This window comes from Ochotona curzoniae, unplaced genomic scaffold (assembly GCF_017591425.1).
Source record: "Ochotona curzoniae isolate NIBS_2020 unplaced genomic scaffold, NIBS_Ocur_1.0 contig_1014, whole genome shotgun sequence".
Classification (NCBI taxonomy): Eukaryota; Metazoa; Chordata; class Mammalia; order Lagomorpha; family Ochotonidae; genus Ochotona; species Ochotona curzoniae.
This window is the reverse complement of record NW_024464920.1, coordinates 51,326,086-51,342,082: the sequence shown is the minus strand read 5'-3', so window position 1 is coordinate 51,342,082 and position 15,997 is coordinate 51,326,086. Positions and strand designations below refer to the sequence as shown.

The 15,997-nt window shown below is 60.7% G+C and overlaps 1 protein-coding gene across 1 annotated transcript; it reads right to left on the bottom strand.

The window, feature by feature from the left end:
• On the bottom strand, positions 1–15,272 carry GTSE1 (G2 and S-phase expressed 1). The gene is made up of 12 exons (XM_040988380.1): positions 14,954–15,272; positions 14,605–14,691; positions 10,364–10,421; positions 9,658–10,267; positions 8,470–8,640; positions 7,682–7,802; positions 6,667–7,008; positions 5,546–5,618; positions 2,619–2,858; positions 1,315–1,513; positions 743–955; positions 1–481 (listed from the first exon to the last, which is right to left on the bottom strand). Exons 1-12 carry the CDS (start codon positions 15,270–15,272, stop codon positions 398–400), a joined length of 2,517 nt encoding a protein of 838 aa, XP_040844314.1. The 3' UTR covers positions 1–397.
• Between the last annotated feature and the right edge of the window lie 725 nt (positions 15,273–15,997).

The window sequence follows — 15,997 nt, the reverse complement described above, 5'->3', positions numbered from 1 at the left end:
AGTACGCTTCTATTTATTTCATAATTTAACTTTAAAAATAGCTATTCTATTTTATACACAAAAGATTCCAAACAGAATCCCTAATTCAGAGCCATGGGGGTGAAACGGCACAGGATGCTACTGGGAGTGTGGTCCCCCAGTCACCATGGGGTAAAACGGCACGGGGTGCCGCTGGGAGTGGGGTCCCCCAGTCACCATGGGGTGAAATGGCACGGGGTGCTGCTGGGAATGGGGTCCCCCAGTCAGCCCTGACTGCCACTGTCCTGCCCACCCTCTCTGGGCTTGGGAAGCACAACCTTTTTTATTCAGTTCCTTCTAAATTGTGTTCCCATGGGATGAAAATCACTTGAGGAAATTTCTTAGAGCAAAGAGCGAGCGGCGAGGAGCCCCACTCAACTCAGAACTTGAGCAGCGGCGAGTCCACGTTCTCCTTGTCCACAGCGGGGCTCAGCTGGATGAGCGGAGAGCTCAGGTCGATGAGCTGCAAGAGAATGAGCAGCAGGTGAAGGCCAGACAGAGCCACATGGGAGAGCTGGGTTAAGCAGGTATGTGTAGGCGAGATGTGACCGCAGGACAGGGCTCCTGTGGACGGGCGCAGTCACCCAGCATGTCTGCTGCATCGCACATCCAAGGCGACAGGGACCCCGGTAGCTGATGGGGACCCCGGTAGCTGATGGGGACCTGTGGAAAGGCCAGGCCCTGCTCAGAGTCACTGATGTGCCCTGGGCCGGCTGCTCCTCACCTGCCCTACCACCTGTGCTGGCTTAGGCACGACACTCCGACTCGGATCTGGGGTGTTTGTCATGAGGTCCATCAGGGGTCGGCTCTCAGAACCCTGAACCACATTCACTTCTGGAGAGCTGCAGAAGTCGATGAGCGGGAGGTCAGCAGGGGACTTGCTGTCTGCTGCTGCCGTGAGGCTGAGCTGGGCCAGCCCAAGGTCCACAAGGAGAGCCTGTTGAACACAGTGCAAGGAAGGGACTAGCACGGATGGAGGCTCACTGCGGGGAGGGGACACAGCACAGGGAGGGGACACAGCACAGGGAGAGGACTCAGCACAGACGGACACATCACACAGGATGGAGACATAATGCCTTTATCTAGGTGTCTCAGGCAGGCAGTGCCCAGCTTATGTCCTCAGTGGGTGCATTTTCAAAACCCAGTGAGGCCTGTGTGTGCCCTGGGCAGGAGGAAGCTCTCTGTGCTGGCCCCTGCCCTTGGACACTGCCCTGGGATGACGGGGGGTGGGCCAGGGTTGCACTGTCTGCTGTAAAGGCCATGCACCAGTGGGGCTCATGTCAGCAGATGGCCTACCTCGCCAGGGGCTGCATCCACACTGGGCTTGGCTTCTTCCAGAGCTTCTGGGCCAGTACATTTTGGGGAAGTCAGCTCACTTCGTTCTGGAGAAAAGGTGAGTGCCTGAGGCACAGCCGGGGGACAGGAGCCGTCATCCTCTGGCGACCACGCTGCAGGCTTGGACTCGGCCCTACTGTTCTCCCCTGTCGGCTCCTTCCTGCAGAGGAGAGAGAAGCTTGGAAGGGGCCTTCTCCAAGATGCTGCCCAGTGCCATTCCCGGGTCCTGGCCACAGCCCAGGCAGGGAGTCCCTGTGTCCAGTGGCCTGGCTTTGCGGGCCTCCAGCCATGCACTGCCTGCACCAGCCTCCTGCATGGTGACGTCTTTTTTTAGGGAACCTGTGTCTGAGGAAATGACCGTCAGAGAATGGCAGGCAGTGTGTCTAACCTCTGCTTTCTCCTCTGTCTCTCTCACTGCCTTGGGGAAAGGGCTGGGGACCTGCAGGCCTCCCGTCTGTGGTTGGCACACCTGACAAGGAGCAAGAAGCTGTCACCACTCCGGCCAGGGTTCCCACTCAATCAGGAGCTGGGCTGCCAGTGCAGCCCACAGGACCTCCGCCGGGGATGGGATGTCCCATCCGACCTGTGCAGGGAGGCTGCCCCTTGCCCACAGGTGGCACTGAGTGCGTCATGTGTGGACAGTGCAACCGAGGAGCCAGCTGTGTTCCATGCAACTGTGACCACCGGTATGTAGGGACCACCGGACGCCGTCCGCCCTCCACAGTCCTGAGGGGCTCTTGGCAGCAGGGGAGTGGTCATCACCTGGCCTTTCCAGCTGGACTCCATCAATCTTTCTGGAAGCTGTAGCTCCAGGCAGTGGATAGGACACTCTAGCTTCTGGCAGAGGTCCTGTCAGCTGTGGTGGTCACCCAACTGGCCAGAGCAGTGACAACTTCCTGTACAGCTTTTCTAGAAAGGCCAAGAGTGGCCTGGGTGTGGCGAGAGCAGGAAGCTCTGCCAGGACTGGGCAGGACAGCACGTTACACTACTGGGGACATGGCAGGAGGCTTGGTGGCCGGTGCTGTGACAAAGGACAGGAGATGAAGCAGAAAGAGAGCCCCCAAAAGCGGGGCTGAGGGGACCCTCCCAGGATCTGGCTACCAGAGAAGTACAGAGACTCAGTGCCCCTGGCGCCAATGCCAAAGGGATTTGCCCAGGGACGGCCTGGCGTGGAGGGGAAGGATGGGCTGTCAGCCTGGCCGCTCTGTGCAGCCTTCCCAGCCTGGCGGCCTTCTCAGCATCTTGCCACACCCCTCATCTCTTACCTCACTGCGCATTTCTTCCGGGGCTCTGAAGAAAGTCGCCGAGCAGGTCCGGGGAGGGGTGAGGCCAGCGCCCAGGGTGCAGTCCTGGGGGTGTCCCACACAAGACTGGAAAGGCGGCGGCCGGTGGATGTGGGCAAGGCTGACAGGCGCCTCGCACTCCGGGGCAGTCGCAAGCTGCTGGCCAGCCCTGGGGAGGCCAGCCCCGAGACGCGTCTTGCGGGGGTGCTGTGGATAACAACCCTAGCAACGATAAAATGAGAGTCCTGAGGAGAGACGACCTGGAAATCTGCAAACGAGCCCCCAGCCCTGCGGGAAGGCGGCGTGGAGCCTGTGGTCACACCAGAGATCGTGGCCTGCAAAGGCAGCCAGTAAACTGTTCTGTTGTGGGCCTCTCTCCCAGGGAGGGTGACAATCCGCGCTGCCCACCTTCAGCCCTGGCTGCCTCGGTCCGTGTGGGTCACTAGAACAATCGGATGGTACTAGGAACACACTCCTCTAGCGGAGCTGCACAGAGCTGCAAAATCCCACTGACAGACAGGCTCACGGCCCTCCCAGAGGCAGGTCCAGGCCCAGCAGGGCAGGGGGGTGGGCGAGTGCGCAGCTGGTCTCTGCCCACCCTTCCAGCTGGGACTTCAGGTTGCAGAACCCAGTGAACAGAAGGCCGGCACAAAGAGCTCAATGCTCGGATCTAAGCAAGTCTCCCTTTGCCAGCAACACTGAGCCTTGACAACCAGCAGGGCGTCCCTGCCTGCTGGAAAACACAGGGTCTGTCAGCTGTCATTCACTGGAGACGGGGTGCTGGTGTCTTCCACATGCAGCCGCTGTCGCCCCTACCCTCTGGGTGATCAGATAGTGAGGCAGTATCCGAGACATACCCTTGACCCCTTCCACCAAAGGGACAAGACTGAGTGGGCTGTGGGGGCTGCCTGGGAGAGGAGCTGAGTGGGCTGTGAGAGGAGCTGAGCTGGCTGTGAAGAGCTGAGTGGGCTGTGAGGGGAGCTGAGTGGGCTGTGAGGGGAGCTGAGTGGGCTGTGAGGGGAGCTGAGTGGGCTGTGAGGGGAGCTAAGTGGGCTGTGAGGGGAGCTGAGTGGGCTGTGAGGGGAGCTGAGTGGGCTGTGAGGGACTGCCTGGGAGAGAAGCTGAGTAGGCTGTGAGAGGAGCTGAGTGGGCTGTGAGGAGCTGAGTGGGCTGTGAAGAGCTGAGTGGGCTGTGAGGGGAGCTGAGTGGGCTGTGAGGGGAGCTGAGTGGGCTGTGAGGAGCTGAGTGGGTGAGAGGAGCTGAGTGGGCTGTGAGGAGCTGAGTGGGCTGTGAGGAGCTGAGTGGGTGAGAGGAGCTGAGTGGGCTGTGAGGAGTTGAGTGGGCTGTGAGGAGCTGAGTGGGCTGTGAGGAGCTGAGTGGGTGAGAGGAGCTGAGTGGGCTGTGAGGAGTTGAGTGGGCTGTGAGAGGAGCTGAGCTGGCTGTGAGAGGAGCTGAGTGGGCTGTGAGGAGCTGAGTGGGCTGTGAGGAGCTGAGTGGGTGAGAGGAGCTGAGTGGGCTGTGAGGAGTTGAGTGGGCTGTGAGGAGCTGAGTGGGCTGTGAGGAGCTGAGTGGGTGAGAGGAGCTGAGTGGGCTGTGAGGAGTTGAGTGGGCTGTGAGAGGAGCTGAGCTGGCTGTGAGAGGAGCTGAGTGGGCTGTGAGGAGCTGAGTGGGTGAGAGGAGCTGAGTGGGCTGTGAGGAGTTGAGTGGGCTGTGAGAGGAGCTGAGCTGGCTGTGAGAGGAGCTGAGTGGGCTGTGAGGAGCTGAGTGGGCTGTGAGGAGCTGAGTGGGCTGTGAAGAGCTGAGTGGGCTGTGAGAGGAGCTGAGTGGGCTGTGAGGAGCTGAGTGGGCTGTGAGGAGCTGAGTGGGTGAGAGGAGCTGAGTGGGCTGTGAGGAGTTGAGTGGGCTGTGAGAGGAGCTGAGCTGGCTGTGAGAGGAGCTGAGTGGGCTGTGAGAGGAGCTGAGTGGGCTGTGAGGAGCTGAGCTGGCTGTGAGGGGCCCCCTGGCTTGGGTTCCTGCTGCCGGCTGTTGTGTGGGAGGGGAGGCGTGATAGTGGGGCTGCCACCAAGGAAGCATGCCCTCTCACCCCAAGACTCAGAGAGGACAGGAAAGTCCCAAGTCATCAGAAGATGGACAGATGCACACCCTGATGCCCAGAAGAGCGTGGCTCCCCTCTGGGGTCAGCTGAGTGATGATCCCACCCATCCCAATCCAGCAGAGCCCAGAGCAGCTGCCATCCCCATCCACACTGGTGCCAGGGACTGGCTGAGTGGATGCGAGCCCAGGATGTCTGTTCTTGGCCCCGCCCCAGCCACACCCCCACGGCGAGGACTGCAGGTGGAGTGCACAGGAGGCATGGCCGGAGGTGCCTGTGACCTGCACCAGCTGCCATGCCCTGCTGGGGACCACACTGTGAGCAAGGTCAGCTTGTTCTGCTTGTCTGCACAGCTGCCCGACTGGGAATCTTCAGCTGAGGTAGAGGCGAGGTTGTGGGCTCCACCAAGCACCTGACTCGAGCCCAGGCAGTCTCATAGCACGGGAGCTTAGGGCTTCGGCAGATACCAAAGTGGAACCTCAGTGTGCACCCACAGTGTGAGTGTGCACATAGGGTGTGCCCTCAGCCAGTGGCCAAGCAGGCTAAGTACCAGCAGTGTGAGTGTGCACATAGGGTGTGCCCTCAGCCAGTGGCCAAGCAGGCTAAGTACCAGCAGTGTGAGTGTGCACACAGGGTGTGCCCTCAGCCAGTGGCCAAGCAGGCTAAGTACCAGCAGTGTGAGTGTGCACACAGGGTGTGCCCGCAGCCCTGGCCAGCGGGCAGAAGGGCAGGCTGAGTTGATGCACTGTCACAGCTAGCTGGGCACCTCAGGGGTTCCTAGGGTAAGGGAGAAGGATGGCAGGTCAGTGGTTATTACCTCCCAGCTGATGCACAGGACTGCAACCTCTGCATCCGTGAGGGCTTGGGCGTTGTGCCGCCTGGTGAGCCACCTAGGACCAAGAGAGGAAGTGAGGGTCAGCCACAAGCGGTTAGTGTCCCCTCACTCTGACTCCCGCCCGTGGCTACATCCCTGGGCCAGGCCGCCATCTCCTGATGGGGATGCTGTGCCTGCGTGCTCCCCGAGCCGCCTGGCTGATCTAGGGTGCTGAGATGCAGGCCCACCAAGGCCCAAGTGGGCCCCGACACCCAGAGTTCCCACCCTGCCACAGCCCCTGCAGCATGGCTCCCCATGAGCCAGCTCACAGACAAGCCACACCCACCATGCGCTGGGGCCCCAGGCAACGTCTCGCCAAGTGCTGCAGCTGGCTGCAGAGGTCCTGAGCCCAGCCACTCGGGGCCCCTCCTCCGTGGATGGCAGGCCACTGTCCCCCAGCTGTCACCGCTGCCCACAAATGGGCTGCTTTTGTGCCCCCACAGCACAAGATACCTCAGCAGGACAGACCCCCAAGATGATAGCAGGCACCCCAGAAGGGGAGCTGTGTGCAGCAGGCTGAGCTGCCACCTGGGACACCTGCCCACACTGCAGTGCCACTTCTGCTCCAGCCCCTCCACTCTTAAACCAACTTCCCGCTCACGCACCCTGAAGGCAGCAGATGACAGCCCGGATGCTTGGGCCCTGCCACCCACGTGGGAGATCAGGGTGGACTTCCTGGCTTCTGTGGACACTTGCGGAGTGAACTAGTGGATGGAAGATAGCTGAGCTGATCCAAAGGCAGGAGCCAGAAGCTTCTTCCAGGTCTCCCAGTGGGCACAGGATCCCAAGGACGTGGTCCATCTGCCACTACTTTCCCAGGCCACAAACAGGGAGCTGGATCAGAAGTGGAGCATCCAGGACCAGCCTGGTGCCCATATGGAATTCTGGCACTGCAGGTGGAGAATTAGCCTGTTGAACCACCACACTGCCCCCCAAATTTGGGGCCTCAGGTACTCCTCACCCCACACCGTGGAAGAACAGAACATGAAATTCCATGGTGCTGCGGCCAGGTGTACAAAACCGCACCTGGGCTTCTGTGAAGGTGCAGGTTCACGGTTACTCACCAACAGAAAACCTGGGAACCTTAAACGGATCTGTGGGAGTCGGCATGGTCTTGGTTGAGGACCTTCGATGGGAATCTTGCCTCCTGGCATTTCCAACTTCACTCAGCCGAGAAGACGCCGGCAGAGTCAAGTTAGAGTGCAGCCCTGGGTCCCTTGTTCTGGGGGTCTGGGACTGTGTGGGAGCAGCTGCGGGGGGCACTGTGGGTTGCTCCGGTGTGGACTTGGCTCCATCGGACTCTGCTGCTGGTAGAGGCTGGGGCGGCGCAGTGGGGCCTGTTCTGCCCAACCTGCCAGCGTTTGGCAGAAGCAAGGAGCTGTGGGCTGGAGCGCTGGCAAGCTTAGCTGGAAGAGGGGACACATGAAGTCTGGTTATCACACATCAAGTGGCCCACCCAATTCCTGCCACGGAAACAGAGGCCTCCCTTTTCACCAATGGCCGCAGGTGGGCGTCCGTGTCTGCAAAGCGACTGTGTGCCACAGAGGGGCAGGCCCACTGGCACTGGGAGACTGCAACCCTGCCAAGCTGGGTAAGGTCCCGCGTGGCAGACAGTATACGAACTCTGAAACACTGCGTGGCAGAGTCAGGACGACCCATCCCATCAGCCTCAGGGTGTTCACAAATGGCCCATTTCATGAGCAAAACCCTCAGCAGGCAGCACTGCGCAGTGCACACAGCAGGCACCAAAAGGGAGCTGTGAAAGCCCCGTGGCTCCTTGCCTTCCTGTTGGAGAGCAGCCTCAGCTCAGGGCAGAGTTCAGCCTGAGCTGCAGCAGGCTTGGGGCACCGCGCCATGGCAGGACCCGAGCACAATCCGAGTGTTGTGTCCACAGGCACTTCATCACTGCCAGGCCCCCGCACGAGCCAGCCACCTGCCACACTGTTCCTCACTGGACAGCAGCACGCAAGACAGGGGCGGCGACAGTGTCCCCCCCGCCGGGCCCTCCCCACCCTGTCTGTGTTAAGCACAGGCCCGTGTCCGGCTGGGGTGGGCCTAGCCCAAGGTGCTCATGCTCACCTCTGCCTGCTGCGGGAGAGGGGCACACACCGGCCACCTCACGGGACACGCCCCCCGAGGAAGAGGACTTCCGGGCCACACTGCAGCTGGGTGGTCGCAACAGGCTCTTCCTCAGCCCCAACTGAGATAAATATTGCACAACGGTTAGTTGCACACATACACACCCTGCCCTGTGCCCCTGGATGCCTCACACGGTCAGTTGCACACACACACACTGCCCCATGCCCTGGACACCCCACGATGGTCAGTGGAACTTGTCAGCTACCCACTGCTGAGCCCTGCAAGAGCAGGATATTGCTTCTGTGCATGTGGGAATGCAGTGGATTTCTCTCCAGTGCCCAGCCTGAGAAGTGTGGGGCACGGGAGGGATGCAGCTGTGGGCCCGAGCCAGCTGATACAGGCTCAGCACAGGCAACTCTGCACAGCCCTGCACAGAGCCTGGCTGGACCGTCAGTGCCAAGAAATAAAGGACAAAGAGTCTGCTGGTGACCTCCAGGCCTGAGAGCTACTGCGTGCATCGCATCCTGCTCCATCCCTTTCACACCCAGGTGCGTGAGGGGCCAGGGGTGGCCCACTGCGGCACTGACGCTCAGGGAGGCCGACCCGTCCACCCCTCAACCCTGGGCCATGACACAGGCTACTGTGGGCCTAGCTGAGGACGCCTTCCACTGAGCCCCTCCGTGGACACGCGTTCAACTGTGCTGATGTGGTTTGAATTGAGACTCTGCACTCCCACACCCACTGCGTCTACGTCCCTAGCCCCAGGACTGCGCCTGCTGCGCCCTCACCTTGGGAGGCATGGGCAGTGATCGGCTGCCCAGGGCCAGGTGGCTTCCAGGAGCTGGCACACTGGCTGTGTCCAGAGACGCACTAGCCTTGTCAGGGAGTGCGTCCCCACGGAGCTCCTTTCCTTTCAGGGTTTCTGTGCTGGGAGGACTACTCGGCATCTCTTTCTTGAGCTGAAAATTTTAGATTTGAGACATGAGGATTGCCCGGCGCTCCCTTCGGTGTGGCGCAGCCGCAGCCCTTCCCAACACAGCACACCTGACTGTGGCACACGTCCTCTGCTCAGCCACTGCCCTGGTGACCGCAACGCTTCCTTAGTCCCTGACATTTCCTCAGGGCACCAAGACTACACCAGGACAGCGGGGATCCCGGAAGCTGCTTCGGCCAGGACCCCCAAGTCACTTCTCATCTGCTTCTTGCCAGGGTGCGGTTGTTGCCAGGAGGCAGGCTGCTGGCTGTCTGGGCTGGCTCTACCTGCTAGCCACTAGGACTGCTGCGGCCTTGAACGTGTGTACCTACCCCATGCGGGGCCGGCGTCCCATCAGGTCTGCCGCGGAGCGCCTCGGCCGCTGGACGGAAGCCCTACCTACGGATTTCCAAGGGATGGCCCAGATTGTCCATGAAGCCATGCCACTTTACCTTCCACTGGCTGTGTTTCCAAAGCCAGCAACCCTCCACACGCCGGCAGGACTTCCTGCGGCTCACAGCCATCCCAGCAGCTCTCTGAAGACCACTGCTGATCCAGTCTGGCACACGAGCAGTCCAACAAGGTCCAACAAGGCACAGGGCGGGATGGAAATCCTGCCCCGAGTTGTCCCCACGCCCCACACTGCCTTAAGTCCCCAAGTCCTACACGTGTTCATATACACACACACTGCCCGAGTCCCTGTGCCCTACACACACACACACACACTGCCCGAGTCCCTGTGCCCCCCCACACGCACACACACACACGCACGCACACACACATGCACGCGCGCACACACACACGCTGCTTGGGGTCCCTGGGCCCTACACACACACTCACATGCTGCCCGGGGTCCCTGTGCCCTGCACGCACACACACAGCACACACACACACACGCACGCTGCCCGGGGTCCCTGGGCCCTACACAGCAGCTGTTCTTCAGTCTCACAGCCCCTCCCCTCCCGGTCCCCCCACTCAGTCCCCCAGGAGAGAGCTCCTCTACCTTGTCCGAGGTCACGTGAAGGCTTTTCCCTCTGCCCGCCGCTGACGCCCTAGGGAACTGCAGCTTGCTGGGCGCCCTCTTCTGAGTCACTGTCGGGTTGGCAGGGCGGGCAGCCCTTGGATGAGACGAGAGCAGTGGCCCCTGCGCCTGGACGGGGCCAGCCTGGGCAGCAGAGCTGGGCAGGGCCGAGGGCTGGAGCCCTGGGAGCGATGGCCCCAAGGGGCTGTTGGGCAGGAAGTACGTGTCTCGTTTTAGTGACTTGGGGCTCTTCTGTGCCTCCCGCTCCTTGTCAAAGAGGCTCAGTTTCAGCTGTGACTCCTGGATGAATCTCTCCGCGGGCTGGGCGGCGGGCTGGGCGGCGGGCTGGGCGGCGGGCTCCTGGGGCTGCGCGGCGGGCGCAGCCCGGTTCCTGCAGCTGCTCTCTATCTGCAGCGCCAGCCGACGCGCTTCCTTGTACACCTCCACGAACTTCTCCCCGGCCAGGGGGCTCCACGCCAGGGGGCTTCCAGGGCCCGGCCCAGGGGCGGGGCTGCTGAGCTCCAGGCTGGCGGCAATGCATCTTTCTTTATGCCCAACAGGCCCAAAGAACACCTCATCATCTTCATTCGCGCTAGTTTTAAAGAAAAGACTGATGACTATGTGGCATTCATATCAAAAACTCAGCCGACTGCATCCCAAGGCCAGGGAAGAAAACCCATTTGTTTACCTGGAGGACGACAAGGAGAGATCAAAGTCGAACTGTTCATCAGCCAGAAGAACAACACCTGGCAGAGAGAAGGCTGGGGTGACTGGGGGAGGAAGAGGCCACACGTGGAAGCGACACCCGTGTCCATTTAACCCCACTTTCACTGGGGGTCCAGATCACATTGCCTTCTGTTCGCTCTTAAAGTGGCCACAGCCAACCCACGGCTGATGTGGGTTTTAGACAGACTGAGACGCTCGCCTGGAATCATCCCGGCAGCTTCTCCAGGCAAGGGCAGCACCGCAGGCACCCAGGTCAGGCTGCCCAGGCCTCCTCAGGTTACCACGTACCTGGCCATCTTCCCACAGTGACCCAGGAGCAAGGCGAGGACCGATGTGGCTTCTCAGCCTCTCCCGAGCCCCAGGGGACCCTGCGCCTGGTGTCCCGCCCAGGCATCCTCTCCGCAGCCGCAGAGGCTCACACCACGTTCCCCTCGGAGACCGGCTCTGTTCTCCCAGGCCTCCCACAGCACCTGCCCCTGACCGCTCCCGCTCTGCTGGCTTCACGTTTCTGTAGGTGTCCCTGGCCACTTCAGAGGCCCGGCTAGACTGGAAGCCCCACCAAAACAAATTCCTCAAGCTCTGGCTGAGGTCCTGACACTTAGCAAATGGCTAATGTCTGTTCCACATTCCATCACAATAGAGTTAATACGGTGGCTAAATCCTCGCTTTGCAAGCACTGGGATCCCATGTGGGTGTCAGCTCCTGTCCCAGCTGCTCCACTTCCCTTCCAGCTCCCTGCCTGTGGCCTGGGAAAGCAGTTGAGGATGGCCCAAAGCCTTGGGACCCTGCACTGGTGTGGGAGACCTGAAGAGGCTCCTGGCTCCTGGATCAACTCAGCTCCAGCCATTGCTGCCACTTGGGGAGTGAACCAGCAGACAGATCTGTCCGTCTCTCCTTCTCTCTGTAGGGAAGGAAGTGGCAGGTACCATGTACAGCTAGCTCATACTTGCACAAGCCACATCCCCAGGGACCCCCAAGAGCTAAACCACCTAGGGCCACGCAGGTTCCAGGACAGACAGGAAAGTCATTTTTAGATATCTGAACCAGGAGGCCAAATTTGTGAGCACGCACTCCCAGCAACTTCTCCTTGTCTGCTGTGGATGAGGGCTCAGGGTGCAGGTGTGACGGCAGCCATGTTGTACCGGGGCTCTGGGTGGTTTGGGTGGCCAGCTGTGCCTTCTGCACCGAGGGCCATGCAGACTGCCCTGAGTGGGGTACCGACGCCTCCAAGACAGCAGAAGCTTGAGGACCTGCTCCATCATTAGGGCAGCTGCAAGCTGGAAAAGACTGGAGGGCACCTGAACCACAAGGACACTGAGCACAGGTGCTTTCCAAGCACGTACTCACTCACTTACTTATTCATATTTATTTAGAAGGTAGAGGGTCTGGCACGATGGCTCAGTGACTAAACTCTGACCTTGCAAGTACCAGGATCCCAAGTGGGCAACAGTTCCTGACCCCGTAGTTCCACTCCCCATCCAGCCCCCTGCTTGTGGTCTGGGAAAGCAGTTGAGGACGGCTCCATATAGGAGACCCAGAGGAGGCTCATGGCTCCTGACTTCAGATTGGCTCAGCTCCGGCTGTTGCAGCCACTTGGGGAATGAATCAGTGGATGGAAAATCTTTCTCTGCCTTTCCTTCTCTCTGTAAATCTGCCTTTCCAATACAAAAAAAAAAAAAAAAAAAAATGCAGGGAGAGCACGGGATCTTCCATTCACTCTGGTTCACATCTCAAAAGTCCACCACAGGAGCGCTGGGCCAGTGCAGCCAGGAACAGGATCGGGATGTGGCCCTGCGTCCAGGGACACCAGCACAGGAGCCATCGCCTGTTGTCTGTTGGGTCATGTGCCAGCAGAAAGCAGAGCTGGGCCCTGACATGGGACGCGGGGCCCGATGTCTGCCCTACAAGATTTCTTATTTTATCCAAAACTCAATAGCAGCCACTGAAGAGTTCACAGCAGGCACTATAAACTGACTGCTGCTCTTAGAAGGAAGCAGGCAGCATCTATTAGGAACACACAAAATGGCCAAACAAGAACAGGTGCAAGTGGGAGCAGGGGGTGCGCTAAGCAGGAGGTGTCTGGTTACAGGAAGCTAGTGACAGGGGAAAGAGCAGACGCCACAGGGCAGCTAGAGCTCTGAACACCAGGGATGGACCAGCGAGATCTGGGAACACGGGCGTGTGGCATAGGACGCCCAAGGAAGAGACACAAAGAGAGAGCGCCGGGAGTGTGTGGCCACCACGCAGGAGCGTCAGGGCCAGGAGGGTGTGTCCTGCAAGGGAAAACAGGGTCAACACAATGTTGAATGATCAACACGAGCATATGCAGTCTCCGGGGCTGCTCTGCAAGCAGCCATGACAGCAGCGGGGACAGGGGTTACAGTGAGCTGTCTCTGCAAGCAGCCATGACAGCACTGGGGTCAGGGGTTACAGCAGGCTGTCTCTGCAAGCAGCCATGACAGCACTGGGGACAGGGCTTACAGCAGGCTGTCTCTGCAAGCAGCCATGACAGCACTGGGGTCGGGGCTTACAGCAGGCTGTCTCTGCAAGCAGCCATGACAGCAGCGGGGACAGGGGTTACAGTGAGCTGTCTCTGCAAGCAGCCATGACAGCACTGGGGTCAGGGGTTACAGCAGGCTGTCTCTGCAAGCAGCCATGACAGCACTGGGGTCGGGGCTTACAGCAGGCTGTCTCTGCAAGCAGCCATGACAGCACTGGGGACAGGGCTTACAGCAGGCTGTCTCTGCAAGCAGCCATGACAGCACTGGGGACAGGGGTTACAGCAGGCTGTCTCTGCAAGCAGCCATGACAGCACTGGGGTCGGGGCTTACAGCAGGCTGTCTCTGCAAGCAGCCATGACAGCACTGGGAACAGGGCTTACAGCAGGCTGTCTCTGCAAGCAGCCATGACAGCACTGGGGTCAGGGCTTACAGCAGGCTGTCTCTGCAAGCAGCCATGACAGCACTGGGGACAGGGGTTACAGCAGGCTGTCTCTGCAAGCAGCCATGACAGCACTGGGGCGGGGCCACACCCAGGGTCCCTCACCTACAGATCCAATCACCTGGGATCAAAAATAACTCGTAAGCATCTGTGTGTCTGTACGAATGTGTCCAGGGCTCTTGTTCCTGTCGCCCTTACAGCATGACGAGCAGGTATGACATGTTCCATGCAGCAGGCATCACACCTGAGCCAGGGACCAGCTTCCGCACTCAGAGGGCTGCCTGCGTGGAGCCAGGCCAGTCCCTGCCACTTCCCGTAAGGGCCCAGAGCACTGCTGGGTGCTGATGCTGGAGCTGGGCTGGGCGGGTGTCCCTTGGACACCCAGGAACCTTAGTAACCAAACCACAAGACGACACAGCAGGGAACAAAGTCCCCACCAGCCTTGCTCACTCACAGATTCCCAGGGTCCCACACAGCTCAGAGACCAGCACAGCACAAGGCAGGCACCCCACCTGGCGAGATGCCACACACCAGGGTCCCTGGCTCCAGCTTCCTGCCGAGACATACCCAAGAGATGGCTGCCATCACACAACCAGGGTTCCCCACATCCACCCAGGGGACCAGGGCACCGGAGCGGCGCCCCTGCCCCGACCCAGGCCTGCCAGGGGAACCGAGCGGAGCCCCTGCCCCAGCCCAGGCCTGCCAGGGGAACCAAGAGGAGTCCTTGCCCCAGCCCAGGCACTGTAGCTGGCATCTGGAAGACCCTGTCAAGTAACTTAAGCAGCACTGCCTTGTATAGAAATCAAAGACCCATCACAAACCCTGGAGCGTCCTCCTGTGGTGACAAACCGTGTGTATGTGTGTGTGTGTGTCCCCGTCCCCCCCACAGGTACACAGGGCTCTGCTCCTCCCGAGTGACCCTCCCTACACAGAGGGGCCAGTGACCTGCTGGGCGACCCACCCATGGACACAGGAGACCCTCCCTCCCCACACACACAGGGACAGCCGCCCCATGAACATGGGGGTCCTGTCTGCCCAAGTGATCCTCCGCATGTACCCGAGAACCCCCACACATGGGGACCCTGTATCTCCCGGGCGGCACTCCCCATGGACACGGGAGACCCTCCCATGGATATGGGGACCCTGTGCCTCCCAGGCGGCACTCCCCCAGACACCGGTACCCCGTTCCTCCCGGAGCACAGCACAGCACACAGGAGCATCTCACTCGGCCCCCGAGTTCCCGCGGCTGGACCCGGGCCTCACCTTCTTTCTCAGCCTCATCCGTTTGCGCGTGCCCTGCCCGGCCAGCGGAAGACAGGTGGCCGCCATTCGCTCGGTCCATGGCCAGAGCTGCAAGGAGGAAGGGGCCGGAGTGAGGCAGGTGTCCGGGCCAGGTGAGGGAGCGGGGGAAAGCGGGCCGTCCCGGGTGCCAGCAGGCCGGGTGCTGCTGGGGAACCGCGGCCCGGCCCGGGAAAGCCCGATAACGGAGGGCCGGCCCGGAGGCTCGGCCCGGGAAGCTGCCACGCTCCCGCGGACTCAAACCGAAGAACCCCTCACCCCAGCGGCCCACTTCGCACGACGCCGCCGAGCCCCGCCAAGGATTTAAACGCACCGTCGGGCTGCGTGGGTGCCGATTGGTCCGTTTGAAAAGTCGGCGGGCCCGGAGCATCCTGGGGATTGTAGTCTGCGGCGAGCCCCGCCAAGGAGCCCAGGGCGCACGCGCGCTGCTTCCGCGCAGCTGATTGGTTCTGCACCTCCCCGGAAGTCTTCCGGAAGTCTGTCGGCTGCTCCTCTACACGGCGTCCCTGAGCCGTGGCCGGGGTTGTACAAGGTGACGCCCTCTGCACTCCCGGGGTTTTGGCTCTACGTGGAGTCCTCAGCGCCTTGTGCATTCGGGGTTTCTCTAGGCAGCCTTTGGCGTCCTGCTGCATTCTCTACCTGGTCTCCCTGGGCCCTCCCTTCCCCTGAGCCTGGGACTTCGAGATCCCTGCTGGGTTCCATTCTCTAACGGGAGGAGTGATGGAGACAGACCCAGGAGCAAACCTCCTATCCCCAAGAAAGGAAGGAGGGGGGCACGAGGGACCAGGGCGGGGCTTTCTCCGCCCACCTCTGGTGAAGCTGGCGCTAGCCTTGCTGGGTTGTCACTACCTGCTGGGTTGGCAGCCTGGCCCCATGCCTCCCCCACCCATGGTCAGAGGCCAGGCTCTTGACCCCTGTGCCCAGTGCCTGATGGTCTGTGCCTGTGGGGCTTAGGGCCACTCCAAACCTGCCTCCTGAGGGTCAGATCCCTGCAGCACTGGAAAGTCCCTGACACTGCCCACTCACTGCCTACCCACTGCCCACACTCCTGCCCCTGATGTACAGCACTGACAAGAAACATGTCACTATAAACTGTGTCTTCCCTGCACCCCTTCCATTTTGCCTGCCTCCACTCACAACACTGTGAGTACGTTTCTGTGTTCCTTGCCCACTTGGATGGGCAGCTAGGCAGTGTAAACCATGCTGTGGGGTGACAGGACAGTGAGGCTGGCCCTAAGGGAAGCTGCCAACTACATCTCAGTGGAGGGTGGACAGCTTCTCGGAGGAGGGACCTTGGACCCCAGTTCCTTGGCTAAGTCATGTGTCAACTGGAACCCCCCACGGGGAAGGAGACTCC